General features: G+C 39.6%; 1 protein-coding gene across 1 annotated transcript in view; it reads left to right on the forward strand.

Moving 5' to 3' along the window:
• Window positions 1-946: 946 nt before the first annotated feature.
• The window catches only part of clstn2a (calsyntenin 2a), a 141,824-nt gene continuing 123,327 nt past the window's right edge, over window positions 947-19,443 (forward strand). Inside the window, exon 1 of the mRNA XM_023428084.2 lies at window positions 947-1,149. Within this exon, the coding sequence (XP_023283852.1) occupies window positions 1,077-1,149 (73 nt within the window). The 5' untranslated portion in view covers window positions 947-1,076. The remainder of the gene's footprint in view (window positions 1,150-19,443) is intronic.

Here is a 19,443-nt window from a genome sequence, read left to right on the forward strand (position 1 = left end):
AGGCAATTAATTGAGGGTAACAGCAAATACACTACCTTGAGGACACACATGAATTGCTGACTAATCTGAGTAGCCTACCTAAAAGGCCAGGAGGTGGACATCATCTGATCTAAGTATTATGAGGAAATGCCACGCAAATGTTAGTGTTAAGGTAATTTAGAACGGTGGTAGTCAACCTGGGGGTTGTTGGTATGGAATCAGATTTGTATAAATCTAAGGGCTCACATGGGAATTAGAAGTAAAGGAAATCAGAATCACTGATTTTGAAGCTGTTTCATGTGTTGAACTTGAATCATGGGAGAATTAGTATTCCCTCTGTGCTCATGGCATTGTGATCCCATAGCTCCCATAATAAATCACTGATCAGGGATGTGGTAAGCATCTGGTGTCCTACCTCATAGTAGCTTGGGATTTATCAAATTGAATGAGTTACTGTAGTTATATTCCTGTAGAGGAATGCAATCACTGGCAGCAAATTGTCGGTGGCAGGAACCCTTTCCTGGGGTGTCAAAAATCAATCCATCCCCCTTTTATAGCACCAAACTACCAACACATTCAATCTCATCTCAGAGAGATCCCCTCCCTATACATCCCCTCCTGCCCATCACTTGCTCCTTCCCTCTTACTACATCAAACTTGCCAAATAAAGGCAGATAATGCGCGAAAAGGATACTTTTATTCTTCAAAATAAAAGTGTACAATTTGTCAAGCTTGGAGTAAACGTGCTTTATGGCACCCATAATAACTAAAACATGTATTTAAAAGTAATTACTCTTCATCGTGTATAAATGCAGCCTGGTTGTGGTATCCTTATTTGGTCTTTCTCAACATTAAAAGTCGATTGTGTTTTATTTTGAAAAATTCTAACAGGAAATATAGTTTTATTGACGCTGCTTTAACGTCAGTCTCTGCCGATCTCTCTCTCTCTTTCCTGACAGTACTCAGTGACTGTCTCTCGACCTACCGACAACCCCTCGCGCGCCCGGCCAGCTGAGAAGATCCTCGCGCAAGGGAGGTGATCCAGGATTTGAGAAGAGCAGAGGACGGGAGGACATCACCCACAAAGCTCGACCACCATGCAGACACTCGGGGTCCCTTTTTTGCTGTTTTGGCTTATCTGGGGCCACTCCTGCGCTCTCGGCGGAAAAGGTAGGCACCTGCAAAAGAAAAAAATGGAAAAAAATCAACTTGGCTTCGAAATGTTTGTCTGCTATCTCGCGTCTGAGTTGCACAAGTTGGCAAGGAGAGCGTTAACGGTCTGTCCGACAACTTCGTATCCTTTTATGTGTTTCTTTTGGCTGTTTTAAGTGAAGTTCTGCTGAATATTCAATACATTAATTATCTGTTGTTTTTGGTGAGAACTATTTACTAACGGGTTCACGAAATGGCAGGCAGGGCAATTAACGGGACAGGTGTTCAGTTTGGGAGGAAGTTACAGCTTTGTTTTAAAGACAGGTATTTTTAATGTGATAGGGCTGCAACGAAGGATCTTCCGCTATGGATCAATCAGTTAATTGTTTAAGATATGACAGAAAATTGTGAAAAAAAACAATTTCATACTCGATTCATATATTATATAACACAATGAAAAGCAGCAAATCGCCACAAATGAGAAACTGAAACTAAGACATTTTTGATCTTTTAACTTGAAAAATGACTAAAACGATTAATCGATTATCACGTGCAATTGGTTAATTGCCTAATCATTTCAGCTCTTATGATAGACATAACTCACCACAGTTTAACTTGACTAACATGCTAGGAATTCACACAGGAGACAAGTATTTATGTCAGCCTTAAAGGGGTTACTGGGAAACTCTTCTCCACATAATGTTATGGCTCAGAGGAAACCTACATGCCCCAGTTGCTTTTGAAATGATTAGCACCATAAACACGACATTTATTGAGGGTATCAGCGGTTATGTTGCTGGTCATGATTGGCTGCTTGGCCAGTGATCTGAAGATGATTTCTGTCTATGATAATTGATTAGTGCGCGGGGAGGGCAGCCATGGTCAGGGTGTTGTATTCAATCATATCCTCACCCTGTGATACCCTTACACCCCCCCCCCCCTCTCTCTCTCTCACACACACTCACACCCACACATACACACACGCACTCAGCACAGACTGGTGTTGCCTGTGAAGGGCAGCTGTGGTTTACAGTGGTATTAATTGGGTCTCTGGAGTCAGAGTGCTGGGCTGACTGGCTGTCTGTGCTCAACCAAACATTATCATTATTTTTCCTGTTTTTAAAAGACCTCCATATGGCCAAGAGCCAGAAGCAAGGCTAACTAGGCTTAGATTAACTCTTATTTCCATAGAGACTTCAATGACTCATTCAATTTTCAAAGGTGAATGTAATGTGTGGACTCTGTTTTGTTTGTTTTATATATATATATATATATTTTTTTTTTCCACGATTGTTATTGGCTATGTAATGGTTGAATTGGCTTCAACTCAGTAAAAAGTCAATGTCATTTGCTTAGATTTGAGAAGACCTGGTATTGTTATGTAAAGCCATTTTCTTTTAATGCTTGAAAAGGAATAGATCAAGGCCTCAGTGCTGGGTGGATGATGCCTTGCTGCATTAGAGAGACGCAGAGAGGGAGTTATTTGTGTGTGTAGATTTTGTATTTACAAGCTCTACAAGCACAGCAGAATACTGTATATACATGAGACAAAGGCTTGCTGATGAATACCTTTACATAAGAAGTCGGGACATAGACCAGAGCAGATGAATGCCAAAGAATACAGACTGAGAGGATTTGAGGGGCGCTGAAAAAGAAAGAACAGGAGAAAAAAAAATCGAAAACAAGATCAGATTTATGGGTGTCTTTTCAACAGAGCCGTCTAGCTGCATTATCCTCGCCGGAACATAAATCGTGAAAGCGATGTGGAACGCAGAGGCATAACTCAGGGTTTCCTCTTCTGTGCAATGACTGGTGAAACAATGTCTGGCAGGAACTGCTCTGCCCGTCCTGACGTCGTTTTCCTCTTTACCGTCATTCATGCCCTTTCTATTCTTTTTTCTCTATCTTCTCACTTGTGTCCCCCCCCTTGCTCTCTTTCTCTTCCTCCCTTGACTCTGCATCACTCTTTGCTGCTCCGCTCTGTTGAGCTGATGGCATTCAGAGGGCAAATGTCACAGAGAGAGAGAAGTGTTTCGTCATTCTCCTTCTCACTTCTTTTTCCAAGCTTGAACAGCCATCAGTCTGATTTCCAGAGCTGCCACGTGCTCTCTCTCCATAGCCATGGATTCAATTCCAAAGTTTTATGGTCTTAAGTGAGATGTATTAATGGTGAGGCAGTCTTCTTTCTGTCTTACTTTGCCTTCTCTCATCTGGAGAGTGTCACCTTCTCACTGTATCATGGGTACCTCTATTACTGACCCCCTCCTCAGTTCCATTTATGTTCCCTCCCTCCTGTAGCCTGCCCAGATTTGCTCTGTCTCCTACCCCAGCTCCAGCTTTCCTTCACCTCTCCACCTCTGCCCCTCTCTCTTCTTACAGTTTTTTTTATAGATATAGAGATATAAGATATATGTGTAAAAAAATTAATGTGTGCATGTGTTGTGATGGTAGGCCATTGTACTGCAAAAAGACTTTGTACTGGCATTTATGTGTGTGTGGGGGAATGTCAGGTCTGTGTGCTGCTGGAAGTATATGCAAATTAAGGCAGATATGCAAATGAACGTCCTAATTTGGATGTTAATTACTCAGCACGGCTAATTATAATATGTCTGATGAGGCGTAAGGTGAAGGAGAGGAGTGAAATGGAAGGGCTGCCATACCATGATGTATGTGTGGTGATGAGAGAATGAGTGTTTGTTTTTGTGCATGAGGGGGAGAGAGAGAGAGAGAGAGAGAGAGAGAGAGGGAGAGAGAGAGAGGTAGAGAGGTGTTTGTGTTTAGGGCTGTGTCTGCGCCACTATAACACCAGCTGGTCCAATGGCCCCGGTGGGGCTTTCTGGTCAGCACTGCTCAATATGTGGTGGATAAACATTGCATGCAGCGCTGACTTCTGACAGACACTCACTCTCTTCCCCCTGTTCTCTGACTAATGCATGCACACACACACACACAGTCACACACTTGGACACTACACTTTAAAACTGAGTAAACCCTTTTTTATTTCTTAATGAACACACGCACGTATTTTCCCCTTGACGCTTTGCCAGGTGGCCAAATGTGGGTAAATGAGTGACATGGTGCTGTAGAGGAGACAGAAGGAGTGAGAGAAGAGAAACGGTAATGGGAGAGGAAAGATGCAAAAAAGGAGACACCTTCCTTTTTTTAAACCTTCTATAATGTGCATATGGATTCTCTATAATAATTTCATCATCATTTTTTTTCATGATTTCCTCTGTGTATGCTTTAGGAACATTAATGTATGAGACATCGAGAGACTTAGAGACACAGAGAAAAGGACAGAAAGTATTGAATAGAGACCACCTTTCCTAAACCATGACCCTACAACATAAAAAGACTGGAGGTGCATGCATGGGTTAGTCAGTCCCCCCTGAAACCTCAGACTACAAGAGTTGAACTGCTCGCAGACTCATTGGGGGACACCCTGATATATATTTGAAACATGTTTCATATTTAGGATTTTAAACCAGGATGGTTGGATGGATGATGATGATGATGATGATGATGATAGCTAGCATACTACTGCTGACAGATATTAAAATTTATAGTTAAAATCTCACCTCCAGTTCTTGCTGAAGAATAGACAACCTGTGTTCACCCCCCAAATGTTTCCTCATTCAGACTCATTTACGCTTCTGCTGTTGTTTTTTGTCACTGCAAAGTATTTAATACTGTTAGAGTAAATTGTTGTACCCCAGATAGCATTTTTGTTAACATCTGCTCCCCTGTGAGATCACGTGAGATTAGATCATGTGAGGTATTGCATTGCTCCCTCATTGCCCCCTCTGGCAGAATAATCTTAATAATATCCTGTAGTGTGTAATGCGCCATTATTTTCAAATCTTGTAGTGTGTGCATGTTTGAGATTATCGAGAAGATAATCTGTTAAATTTCTCCTGATTTGTGTGACGCAACCCAATTTCGAAATGGGTTAGAGTTTTGAAACTCCTGTAGTCAGAGCCTAGCTGAAGAATGCCAGGGGGAAGCATTACTTAATTCATCATTCTCTGTTGCAATTGAAACATTTGCTGGAAGTGTTTCAGAAGTAGTGGGTCATCGAGCAGTCAGTTCTTCAGCAGCCACGCTTCTAATTGTCTCTTGGACAGCATTTTTTTTGGTCAAATTCAGTTTTGCAGCTCATTTGTGATACATGTGGTAACAGATACTTTGAGGTTGTACTTTGCTTGTTTTTCTACTCTCCTTTACTTGCTGTGATCTTCATTTTGTATCTTCATTTGCGTAGTGTATAATAACTGAAGGAAAACTGTGACATTCCTTCCTAGACACTCGAGAAGTGACAGAAACAAACAAGAAAAAGTAGATGTTCTACTTTTGTAAAGACAAAGTCAAGAACAATTGTATTGTTAAATATTTACCAGCAGTGTGTGGTTACAAATATAAAACGGTGTCAACAGACTTCATTTATGAAAGATTCTTTTAGTTTTGTGCTTGTTGCCCAAGGAAACATGAAACAAGTTTATTCTAACTATAATTCTGTGGCCTCCATTGATTTTCCTCATTATTTAATATATGACTGCTGTCGCTCCAGATATAATTATATTAGTTTCATTACCTTCTCTTAAAGACCTTTCTTAATCTCAAGTAAAATCTAATATCATTTTTACCAAAGAGGCCCAGTGATTCAGTTGTTTAAATTTAGCATATTTGCCCCTTTCTGACATTCAAGTAAAAACACAGAAAAATAACCTTAGTTTTGGCAGCAAGTGCAGATTCCAGGGCAAATAAGGAGGAGGTCCAATACCTCTGACCTTCTTTGGAGGGTTTGTGTTTCTGGAAAATCTTCTCTTAAAGTGAGATATTTATTTAGTTTTCAGATAAGCACGCAAAACTACCAATATTTAAAATGGCTTCCTCTCAGAGTTCAGTTGAGTAGAGCAATGTTCAACAGCAACTTACAGACCGAACTGAGGCACTGTGCTTTGACTGTGTCCCATGAGTTGGTGTCATTGAAGTGTTATCTATTGTCTCTATGCACACAGGCCTAGCAATCCTTTATTAAACAATAGACCGCAGTCTGTTGTGACTCGTGATAAAGCCTCAAGTTATGAAGACATGCACCACTGCGCACTGTTTTAATTATAATTCTAATACAAACTTATTAGCCTGCTGTGTATTTGTACACCTAATAAAAAGTGTTAACATTGTAGTGTGTGTTCAATTCCAACCAAATATAATATAGGAAACACACACAGAAAAACACACACACACAAAGCTCTTTTCATGTTACCCCCGAACTCGATTGAGTCATCTCCTTCATCTCCCTTTCAAGTTGTCCTGTGTGGGTCTCTTGTATAGTCACTCCAAAGCCTCACTCTACGCTTTGAAATGGCTTTTATATTTGATTTTTTTTATTGCTTCTGATTCCCTCCCGTAGAAACCATGAAAGAGCCATGTATTTTCCATCGTGAGATATGATTCTGGAGATGTTTTACAGGTTTGGGTGAATATTGGAGAGGTGGGCTACAAAGTGAAACTACATAGTGTAACATCACAGGTTCTGTGGCAAGTCATGCCAAAGGAAATTCTTCTAAGTCTTCTAATGCTTTGCCTACAAGCCGACTCAGTGTGTGACTGAAGAAGAAATCATTTTTAAGACAACAAAAGAATACCTTGAGAGGAGACAGAACAGTAACCGTTTGTGTATGCGTGAAAAAGAGAGACAAGAAGGACAGACTTTCTGTGGTTTGGAGTCATGTCTGTGTGGCATAGTGGCATTTATACACTCACTTGTAGCTATGTGTTGTTTGCAAAACAGTATGTGCAATTTAGTTTGTGTCTTTTGTTGTTTCTCTTGTACCACAACTTTCAATTTAATGCATTTCTCATTAGGAATGGTGTGTGTATATTAGTGGGCTAAATGTTTCGTTGTAAGTCACATGTAAGATGTCACACTTTTATTGAAACAGATTATGATCAAAATAAAATGGTTCCTTTCCTGTTTGGAAATTACAGTTGAAAAAGATGTAAATGAAAAATTACATAAAGTAGCTTTTATAAAAATTATCTCAGGGAATGCTCCTTCAGTTACTTTCAACAAAATCCAAATGATCTGCAAATAACTGAGGTCTTCTTCACACCGGCGCTGTGTCTCCTTCCATGTTGAAGGAGAACTTGTGAACAAGTGGGGCCATGTTTGCAGGCAGATGCAGAGGGAGAGTGGGGGGCAGGGTGTGAGAGACGAGGGATGCAAACATTGGCGCTGCTTTATGGAAGACACGCAGCATCAAACTATATCGATATATCAAGTCTGTTTGTTTGTTTCCAGGATCCAGTAACACTTTGCTAAACATTGTGAGATATGGCAGTTTGTGACATTTTTGTCAATTTCTCAGGGAATAATTCATGGATCTTGATGTGAAAAATCAATTATGGTGTTGAGATCTATGACTTTGTTCAATTTGGTGCAGATCCAGAATATAATTTGGATCTCACAGACATGTGTTGGATTGTTTGGCCTTGGCAGAGGTATGCGCTCTACTGAGTGCCATTCCCGTCAGTGGTGAGGGAACTGTAACATTAGGTAACTGCATATTTGGTGATGCAACCTTTACTAATGCTAACCTAGCTCCTCAGTGATTAAAGCTGTTGACAACACAGTAACTAAGGTTGATTTTCGTAGTTAGTAAACCTCTAGAAAATAATTTGTATTCTTTTGTTTAATTTGTATCTGTATCTGGAGTTTTAATACCTTTTCATGTGTTTGAATCAATAATTCCTAATACTTTATCATATAAGCCAATTTTATGTTTATTGGAATTCTAATTTAATAGTTTAATGATGATGATGGTTAATTATGTTTAAATGGAATTATTTAGAGGATGTATTATTATTTTGGGATTCAATGCTTTTTGATATGATGGTTGCCGTATGTTGTACCTTGTGTTAAGACAGATGAGTTGGGGTTACACCCAGAAAATATTAGTAACGCCACTGAAGACCAGGCATATCACTGTTCCTTTTCTTTTATTCTTTCAGTATAAAACCATCCTCCCTTTTCATAAAATATGTTCATCCTGAGTCCGGTGAGTTGCTGATGCAACATCTGCATGCATGTACAGACTCATGCAATCGGTGTATCTGAAGCTACATTCACTGCTCAGGAAGAAAGGGATCGCAGTGGGGAGGGAAAATGAAAGCATATCCTCAACAAGAAAGGTTTTAATTTTCATGAATCATCCGTCAGTAGAGTTATCTCTGTTTCTCTCTGTCTATCTTCCTGTTTCTTCTTCTATGACTCTCCCTCTATATCATCCCACCTGTCTGTGTCTGTGTCATTGACTTTGCCTCGCTATTCCCTTCCTGGCAGCAGAACATAAGATATGAGGTGTGTGTGTGTGTGTGTGTGAGTGTGTGTGTGTCAGTGCAAATATCCCTGTTTCTCCTCTCTGATCACGTTCATATTTTCATCTTCTCCTTCCTTTGTAAAGCTGCATGTTTTAAGCCTCACCTCACTACACAGAGAAAGTCTTCACCTCTGCCATTGCCCTTCACATCTCCTCTTTTGTCCTCTTCCTCTGCTCTCCATCCCCTTGCCCTTCCTTACTTTGTCTCATTTAAATGATGTAGTTAAGTGTAACTGTGTTCTTAAGTGGCATTGCTGTGCCCAAGTGTGTGTGTGTGTGTGTGTGTGTGTGTGTGTGTGTGTGTGTGTGTTGTATGTGAGAAAAATCCATCTTAGCAACTTAGGAAGTATCAAGAGGCCTACCTGAGACACCTGCTAATTAGGTGCTTGATGCTTCTTGGGCTTAGATTACATTTATAATGTGATGTTATGTTGTAAAGTAATGAATATTTGTATTACAGGCAAATTAAAAGTAGATTAGTTTTCTTGCCTAAGAACAGAGCATATATCTGTCAAAATCCTTTTGTCAAAACTACCTTGGCAGAAATTGTATTTAACTCTGTTTTCATAATTTCCTAATATAAATTTCTCCTGAAAAATGATGACCACTTTGATGGAGTAGCAAAGGAATACATTTCCTTTGATTAAAGTCTTGTCAGGCACAAAAACATGTGCCTGACATACTTAATGAATCCACACTGAAGTTGGCAAAGTTTTAAAGTTATAAAATAAATAATTATATGCTGTAATGAGAAATGGGCAGTATTTCTTTTGAAATATTCTTGTGTGGAGATGTTTGTTATTAAATTAAAAATGATGGGCAGAGGCTAGTGGGAATAAGAGAAACTGGTTTATTTTCTGTTCTTTAAAATGCTGGGCCCTTAAAATTTGTATTTAAGTGCAAAAACACCATAATTCTTTCTTCTAATGTGTGGTGTGTTCTTTTATGTGTTCTGCTCACCTTGTCCCTTGCTCTTCAGTTGTCATTATATATGAAATATAAAGGCACAAAAAAAATCACTTTCTAGGTCAGTGAAACGCATAGAGTTTATTTCATTTGGCTGCAGAAGTCTAAATACAAACACAGTCATGTCCATGAACAAGTGTCTTCTCCATATAAAAAAATACATACATTATACTCCTAGAATCATGCTTATTGTTTAGAATCATGCATATTCTCCACAGACTTAATCCTCTGATGGATTATTAGGACATCTTTACAGGAGGAAGTAGTACTGTATATTTCTATCAGAATGGTGAGGAAAAGAGATGTAGCAAAGGAAGACAGACTGGTTGGTCAGGGGTTCATCCTACAGCAAGATAATGAGCCAAAACATTAGAAGAACAGAACCAGACAGTGGCTACGCATGGCGGAAGATCAGCGCAGTCTCCAGACTTTAAAGCCCATGGAGCTGGTTTGGATGAACTGCACAGAAGGTAAAAGCAAAGCAAACAAGTGCAATACATTTGTAGGAACTTCTGCAACAGTGATTCCATTGTAGAAAGAAAGCTACAAGTATGTTCGGCTGCTGGATGTTGTTTTTTTATTTATTTTATTTTTTATTTGGCTATTTTATTGGCTCTATGTTGTAATTTCAGAAACACTGAGTCATACACTAAATTTCAGTAATTACTGGAAAAATGCAGGTGTTCAGAAACTTTTGACTCGTAGTGTGATTTCTTGTGTTTGTCTACACATGAAAGATGAACTTTGGGCATAGGGCTTATGAGGCCATTTACACTGAGTACATGCGATTGTGAGTCACCCAGTACACTGCCTGTTTCCCTCTCCATAAATTTGGAAGCGTCAGAACAGAACCTCTATTTCTGTTTTGTAATTTACTCCCCTGCTTCTCTTTGTTTTTTCCATTTGCAGTGTTTTTGATATATGATCTGGTGTTGCCCTCAGAGTCATTTGCTCCTCCTCCTCTATACACTCTTCTTTTATGCTCATCCAACCTTTCAACCAAAACTTGACTGTTGAATTCATCTTGCAGTTAGTTTTCCTCTAAGCTATTTAACTCACACTTACACACAAACACCCTGCTTTTCTTGCTCTCTACAGTTCCTCTCTTTCTATATTTGTCCCTAAGGAATGTGCAGTATTTTACCACCCACCACTCTTGTGTCAGCACAACCACATTTCCCATCAAGTCCATGTCACAACAGATGAGTTTTAATTTTTACTTACTCTGGTGTAATGACATTTTCTGTTTATTTTATTCATAGTCCACAGCTTTTGTTATTACAACTCTGTTCTCTGTCAGCAAAAAATCCTATTAATCTTTGTGCTGGTTCAGCATTGTTTTTGCGCAGTCTGATAATGGTGCTTACCCGGGTTTTTCAAGCTCATTATAGTTAATCGATTGACATTCGTCATCACGGACTCAAAAAGAAACATCCCTTTTATCAGTGAGAGTTTGGCTAGGGCTTTGTGCATTCAAATGTATAAAATCTGTCACAAGTTTACATGCATATGTGACAATGACTTCCTTTATACAAGGTGATATTTGCTCCTACAAGGTGACAATAAAGGACTGAGAAGAGGGTGTTGCAGTTGTCAGCAAACAGTTTTCACACTTGCTTGTATTGTGAGGGTATGCTGTGTGTGTGTATTTGTGGTAACTGGTTTAAGTGAAACTTTATTCATGAACAGATAATTTCTTAAGCTATTGCTTATAGTTAGAACTCAACTTAGAGTTAGTGGTGTGCTGTGTTGGATGATGGTACATTGTCACAGTCTCTCCTAATGCTTCCATCCTTGTTTTGTTCTCAATCTTTTATTTGTATGTTTCCGATTTCTTTTCAGTATTTATTGAATTAGGTTCTGAGATTTTTTTATTTTTTTAAACAGAAAGGCGAATAAATGTCTATAAATTCAAAAATTTGTCCCTCCTCTGTGTTTGTCTGTCCCTCCCTCAAACACAATCAGTTCTGTTTTTATAAGACAGAGGCAGCGGACAAATATGTTTGTGTGTTATGTTTTTGTGAGAAAGTAAAATGACTCCCTCTCTGTGCTAAATAAACTTTTTTGCATTGTCTTTCAAGAGACAAAGGAAGTCAGATCAAAGAAATGACTGTCTTCCAAACAAAAAGCCGAGCAAGAAGACATATCTAAAGTAAGGACGTCCTCTTCGGTCTATACCTGTCACAATTAACCCACGACTGAACTGTTAAATTTCTATTAAAATGCCAAGGCTTTGTGTATAGATTGTTCACCCCACATATCTCCGTGGCGCACTTCCTCTGTAATTATAGTCAATTTTCTTCAAAAGCAGACAATAACTTTATTGTATTGAGTTGAAAAGACAGCGCCACCACACTGACACATCATAGTGGAGTGCAAAAATTACTTTTGATAGTTGAAAACAAGGAAATGCTTGAAACAGCCAGCCTCCTTGCTGTGGCAACATACTCTTCAAATCCTCCTGAGACTAAGTTACTTCACCACAACACTATACTCAGTAATGTGCTTTTCTTTTCCAGATTATTGGATGAGTAAATTCAACTCTGTTGGCAATAAACACTTTTACAGCTTTCATTTTACCATTATTCCACTGGCAACATCGACTGTATTGCTGAAATATGTTGTACATTTATAAAGCAATGGTTCGAATAGGAGCACATTGCAATGATGAATGTGTCATTTAAAAGCCTGTTACATTGTGCTGAATACCAGTTATCATTCAACTTCTGTGCTTCGATTGGTGGTGTTTTGAACCTATGATTACACTTTATTACATGTCACAGGAAATAGTTATTTAGTTAGAGTAAACAAGAGAAAATCCAAATCTCCAGAGGAGGTTGTGTGGAGACAGAGGGAGGGCTGGAGGGCAGGGCCGGATCACAGATGAAATAGCCAGAATGAAAGTGTGTGGAAGTGAATAAGACAGCACTGATCACACTGCTGATGTATTGGTTCTGGATGTTTTAGTATTAAAACACATCATCAATCCTCTCCCCTCCTCTCCTCTTTCTCTCCCTGCGTGACTGCTCACCCATTATACTTTATTTAAAGTAATTGGCCAGAAAATAGTTTTTGAGTTGTCATCAGAAAGGAAAGTGCTCCTGTTAGCAGCCCCGAGCTTGCAAGCTAGGGATGTAATGGCTGGTTTGCCCTTAATGGACATGAGTGTTTTTTCTCTGCCTACCTCCTTCATACCATCTCTCCCACAGCTGCCCTTTCCCCCCCCATGGCCCTTGCACTACCTTCCTCCTTCCTTACCTCATGCACAATTAAATGCATACACACACACACACACACACACACACACACACACACACACACACGCACACACACACACACACACACACACACGCACACACACTTCTCAGCCTCTGTAATAAGGCTGCTGTCCTCCTCAGTAATAGGGATCAGCTGTGAGTGGAGTGGTCCAAGATGGCAGTTCCACAAGGGACCAGACAGATGCTTGCGTATGAGACAAATCAGGAAGAAGATGTCCAGCTTACTCGTCTTGTTAACCCCTGACCTTTGTCTCTCTTCCTTCTTCCTGCCCACATGGACGACTGTAACTGTAGGATTGCTCACACTGGTAGCAACGAGGCTGAGGCGTCATAAAATATTAAAGAGCTACACTGTTTACCTCTCAAGGTGCTGTTTGCCTCTCAAGCATCATTTCTTTATTTAGACAGTAGCCTGGAGGAGCAAAGTGAAGGGGGAACACCGGTAATTGCTTGGGAAGTCGTGACAGCAATTCACCATCTTGGATTTTACCAGCTCTTATAGGCATTCTGAGTATCATTATATTCAGCAGACTCTTCTTTTAGATCTGCGTTACTTTGAGAAATGAGGTGATTTGAAAAAATACCAGCCAGTGATGTTACCCTATTTGTTATTGCAAAATATGTAATTCATCCCTGTTGTCAGATATTGATTTTTATGAGAAAAATGATGATAAACAATGTTTTCTTTCCCACCAGGATCCCCATGGTAGATTATAACAAACTGCTGAGAGTTATATGGCTTGACTTGGTATTAAATCCTGAAAATGCCCTCCACAGTTTTCTAACTTATGACACTGTGGAAGTATAACTATAATGCTCCAAATTTATCAAATTCCCCCTTGTAGCACCCTCAACTCCCAAATTTCTTTATGCTGAGAGATGTAGAAAACAAATGCCGTGAAGAAAATCCTGGCAGTTCCATGAAATTTCACATAAATGTCTTTCCTGCCTGAGAATTGTAGTTCATCCAGAAAACCACTGCAGTCTGAAGTGTTGAGTTGTGTTTTATTACTAGATGTACAGAAGAGGATGAATATGGTTTGACATACTATGTCATGGCTTTCACATTGCAGTTGACATCATTTTCCATCAAATTCTCTTGGAGCTCACTTACTACCCACATACACAGTCAACTTGGTGAAATAGTGAAATATCATCAGGTTAAACCAAAGCTTTACACAAGGATATGGAGTTGCCAGTGGAAAAAAAAAGGGGGGGGGGGGTCTGCTTTTATGTCCCCCCGGAGACAATTTTGATCTTAATCACTGATCTTAATTATTGCATATTTTAATGAGTTTGCCTACCTCATTGTAAACAAGTATTGAATTATTGTAAAGGAGAATTAGGCTTTTAAAAAATAGGCCTGTTACTTTTACAACATCGTGTGTGTTTTCAATGTGTCTTAGAGATGGCTCTGCTGTAAAAAGCATAACATAAACAAAGATAATTCATTCTTTTGTTCACTCATTAAGCCCATAAATGTCTTTATGGCATCTATGGAAAATGCTTTGAGAGGGCTTTTTAATTCCTTTTAATGCTCAATGCGTGAAATCGTCAAGTTGCTGCCATTGTTTTTTTTTCTGATGTGCCCTGTCTTACAAAGATGTCTGCTGTCTCTGCAATCAATTCTAGTCTTAACGTGTTTTGTTGTCAATTGTTTTGTTAATATTTGTCAAACACTAACGACGACTCCCTGCTCTCTACAGAACACAAACCTCTCTGCTGAGTGTGCGCACACACACACACACATTCATATAGAGCATGTGGGGGCTGGACAGATGGACGTGTTTCTCTATCGTCATACTTGGATCTAGTGAATCTCAACTTGTAAATCAAAACAATTTTATTAGAATCAAATGTTAATATAATAAAGTAGCCGACTGGGCTTAAATGAGAGGTCGTCTGTTCGGCCGGCAGCCTGTGCTTATGGAAAGCTGTGGTTAACTGTTATTATACTGTCTGCGCTATGAACACACAAGTCACCTTCAGTGTCCTTCAGTGTGTTGAACCTCCAGCTTTCTTTCTTTGGTGACTGCCTCACTTGAAGTTGAAAGAAGAGATGGAGGACAGAGTTGCATTGGAAAATAAAAAATAGAAAAGAATGGGTGAAAAGAGGGCTAGAGAAGAGACAATGCGGAGAGGGCACAGAGGGGAAGTGAGATGTTAGAGAGGCAGAGATAAGGAAAAGAATGGGAAAAAATGAGAGCACCATGACAGAAAAAAGACGGAAGATAAAGGGAGAGAGGCTGCATGTTGTGGTGGTGTTTGCCATTGCCAGTCATTGTTTGGCGGCGTGAGTGGTCTGCGGTCGGCAGCAAGCCCCAGAGCGATTCGTCATGATTATGTGGCGGTAGGCAGGTAATGTCACAGCAGGCGGGGCTGGGCAGTGGGCATACCCGAGGCGGAGGCTGCTGCTATTTCTGGGCATCTGTCTTTGCCAGCCAGGATCTGGTTGGTCACATCAGCTTGTGTTGTGTCTCTGCTGTGCCTTCTGGAATGTCTCTCTATTTTTTGTTTTTTTTCTTCATCTTTTTGTATTTTCTTTTTTTCTGTTGGACTCTTGAAAATGTCTGCAATGTGGTTAGTTTTGTTTGTTCTTCAGGGCCACATGATATGTTGCTTTTATATTTACAAATTGATGGTGTTAGCTTCTCTGTGTTCATGTTTTTGGTTGTTTAATTTTTTTGTTTTTTTTATCCCCACTCCCGTCTGCTGTGTCGCACAAAACTTCGGTTACTCATTAAAGATGGTTTAAATGTCAAATGTCACTTTCTGTTTGCCTCTCACCTCCTTCTCTCTCACTTTCGCTCTCCCCCTCACCTTTCTCCTGTGACGCTTTATCTTTACCCTTCTTGTGTCTCTGCCTTCTGTGGCATTTGCTGTCATTTCGAACCTTGATCACTAACATCTCTTTTATGTTTCTTTCTTTACTGTTCCCAGTCAGCCACCTTTCGCTCCTCCTAAAAAACTGCTCGCATTGTGCAGTGATGAACCCCTGTGCTTGTTTGTCCAAATGTCAGCAGTTTTGTACACAAACCTGATGTTGTCGCGTGTGTATAAACTTTTTGTATTCGTATACTTGCAGCTTTTTGTGTTCACCTCATAGTTGTAAGTGGGTATTTTTTGGAGCAGAGAAACACACACACACACACACACACACACACACACACACAGACATAGTTTAATGTCATGTGCACTTCCTGTACATCAAGTCTCTACTGCACAGCGCGGTGGTAGGGAAGTCTAAATGATTAATGATCGCCTCTGTGGTGTGTCTGCCAAGGCTGCAGCTAAAACCAGTGTCATTCTCTCCTACTGCTGTCACTCCATGAATATTGTATAGATTAGAGACTTATGGACGTGCTTGCCTCAAAAAGTAAGTCCAACTCTGTCCATTCCCCACCACTTAACTAATGTCTCTGTACTGAAAGTAAAAATCTAAAACATGTTCATGGTCCTCCCTCTTACCAGTCCTTTCTCTCAGTGTCTGCACTTGAATACTAGCTCAAGCTGTACCCATTTCATGAAAGCTGCTCTCACAGATTCTTCCTGTGAAAATCCTTTAGTGGAAAATGTTGCATTTCACATTTCCAACAGCAACAACAATAAGCATTTGCAAAATCAGAGGTGTGCAGTTGGCATAAACAGCAATGACCATCATGGCCCATCAGACAAAGTTAAAAGATAAGGTGATATTTAGTATATTTCTTATGTTTACATCAAAGCATTACAGACCAACATCTCCTGACTTTTCTTCTGTAATTTGGGTCAAGCTGCAGAAACCTTGGATTCCACACTTTCCCATAATGTACGGTCTTTTATTAAACCCTCTCTGCCACTCAAGTTCCACATCTGTCAAACTTTCTGTATAAAGAAAAAATTTGACATTTCAAACCTAAACTAAGATAAGCCCTGGTAACATCATCATGGTTATTTTCTCAGACTTTCTCTACAATTTTAGACCAAGATTTCACACATTGTCAACTGATGAATAATTTCTAAAGGTGGAGTGCACATATTCCACAGCAATGAGCATTTAGACCTGAAGATGCCAAAGGTGAGAGAGACATACAAATTAACACTTCATCTTGACAACATCTATTAAACCATGTACCAAAATTTTTAATGGTAGTGTCAAAGGCATCATCTACTATAACCAGTAAGTTAACAGTTTATATTACTGAAAAGTAGGAGGGTGTTATCCTGCTGCTGTTTGCTCTTAGATGCTAGGGAATACCTTACGAGGCAGCTGGATTTCATGCAAGTGAGAAACCATCTTGTGAGGCTCCGAGCTATTCACTCGTGGCCGAACCACAGTGTTCAGTGTCGTGTGATGGAGTAACTGACAGCTACAGGTGTGACGATGGCGAGAAGAGATTATTCTTTAACAATGGTGCCTCCAAAAAAGGTTGGTGTAGATGCTGCTATAGCATCAGTCATATCAGGATTGGAGAGTATTTCTTCGATGAAAACAAAGAAGAAGCAGGAGAGCAAAGAATGGTACTGAAGGTTTCTTTTAAATGGAAAAGACTTTTGCAAGAGTTTGATTTACCAACTGGTTCTGCTGGTAGTGAAAAAAGTAGGAAGGATACAGAATCTCTTTTGTTGAATTTGGCACGTGATAGCCGGTGATGGATAGACGGTTCATCCAATCATCTACCTTGTATTGTTTTGAAAGCGCCTGCCCCTTTCCAAACAGTTTCCAATGTAGCCTTCCCAGATGTTTCTGTGTAAACAAACTATCTGGCGTGTCAGGTAACGTCGGCACAATCTTGGAGGCAAACAGAGCAGAACATCATTACCTCCACCAAGGAGGTTATGTTTTCACCTGCGCCTGCTTGTTTATATGTAAACAGGATTAAGCAGAGAGCACTGAATTGATTTGCACCGATCTTGGTTCATGAGCCAATATGGATCATGATGTAAAAAATCGGACACATTAATGGTGTTGACGTCCAGATAATGATCCGGATCTGGTGGAAGAGAATGCTGAATCCGTTTTTACACAGAGAGAGTTGTACTTGTTACATTATTAATAGCAAGTGTCAGTGCATATGGCACCTGCTGCATTTAGGAATGTTTACATCAGTATTTCATTCAACATGGAAGTAATAAAATTACACAATAACAATAGAGGTTGTGACATAGCAGTGAGACAATTCATAAAGCTTCAGCGCTGTATGAATTACATCCTGCTGACATGATCATTTGACACAACAGGTAATAAAACCATATAGCTGTTTTGTGCAAGACAAATGAATAAAGCTACTTGAAAACAAAAGACGTGTAAGATTGCTTGGCTTTGGCGGATGTATGTGCTCTCTAATTTTTTATTTGTTTTTTTCATCCTGATGTAATGTGCTTGGAAAGCTGTTTAGCAACCTATGAATACTGTAATCTTCTCTCTCTGATATACACAAATAGTCGTATGTCTGTGTTGTGTGTACCTTTTGCTTTCTGTTTTGCTAAATTTTCTCTAATTTCCTTCTTTCAAAGTAATGGCGTTCACTCTAAGCTGCTTCTCTTTCTAACTGCATTACTGATACACATAACAAAAACCATCAACACCTCCACACCCAGCCTTATACCTTCATCAACACCTCCAGTGCGCTCACTTGCATACATCTCTGGATAACTCGTGCTAATGAATAACTCTGGGGAAACATCCATCCTTAACATACATCAAGCGGCTGAACTCGAGGTGAGAGTGATGTATGACAAATTGTCCTCATGAACACTAATGTTGCAGTCAGGCTTTGGGTTTAGCCTTTGAAAATGATTAAGTGGCCTAGTTAGAGCCTACATTATATGTAACTTGTGAAAAGTTTTTATTTTTTTCTGTAACTAGGCTGTCTGTGATGTTATTTATAGCGTCTTAGTTTCTACAGAGAATTTCTAACAGTATTTTTTTATCTCCCAGTTTTGGTAGATAGGACTTTTCCTAGTGTTTGTGGTCGTGGCCTACAGTGTTTTGTATTGTTTTTGTGGAGTGTAGGGTCCACATGAGTAGTGTTGAAGCTGATAGTGACTGGTACTTATTGGGTTAAAACAAAAATGAAACCACATCTGGCAATATTATTATTTTTTAAATATAAGTATATTTTTGGCTGTTTTTGCGATGGAGACAGTGAGAGAGGAAAGTTACTGAAGAGAGAGAGAGAGGGGTTGACGTGGAAGAAAGGGCCAGAGTCAGATTTGAACCCAGACTGCTGCTGTACCAGGTGAGCCACTGTGGCACCCTATAATATGCAAACATTTTCATTAGGATTCCTTAAATGTTGTTTTTTTGGTTATTGAACTGTGACCAGCATTTTTACCCTTGCACAAATAAACTTTCCGGAGGACAAACTATATGTAACACTTTTTCTAAATTACCTCAGACATTTCTTTGGCATATCCACACTGCAATTTATTCGTACTTATTGGCTGACATGCATGCTGATGCATCTGTGATGGGATAAAATTGGCTGATTTATTGACCTTCCTAATATATCAATAGGGCTCTAGTAGATGGGGGGGAGTGCTGTTTATTTATGCTATGTGTTTATGTTGAAAAATAAACATTGGCTCTAAAATATTTATTTCAGCTAGGTCAGCATGTAAATGCTCCAGTTTATTTGAATGTGAATGTGAAGATTCGTGACTTGATGTGTTGGGGCCCTGCAATGAAGCCAGGGCTAAGGGAT

This window comes from Seriola lalandi, unplaced genomic scaffold (genome assembly GCF_002814215.2).
Source record: "Seriola lalandi dorsalis isolate HSWRI2012SDOR001 ecotype SW California unplaced genomic scaffold, Sedor1 jcf7180002054866, whole genome shotgun sequence".
NCBI lineage: Eukaryota > Metazoa > Chordata > Actinopteri > Carangiformes > Carangidae > Seriola > Seriola lalandi.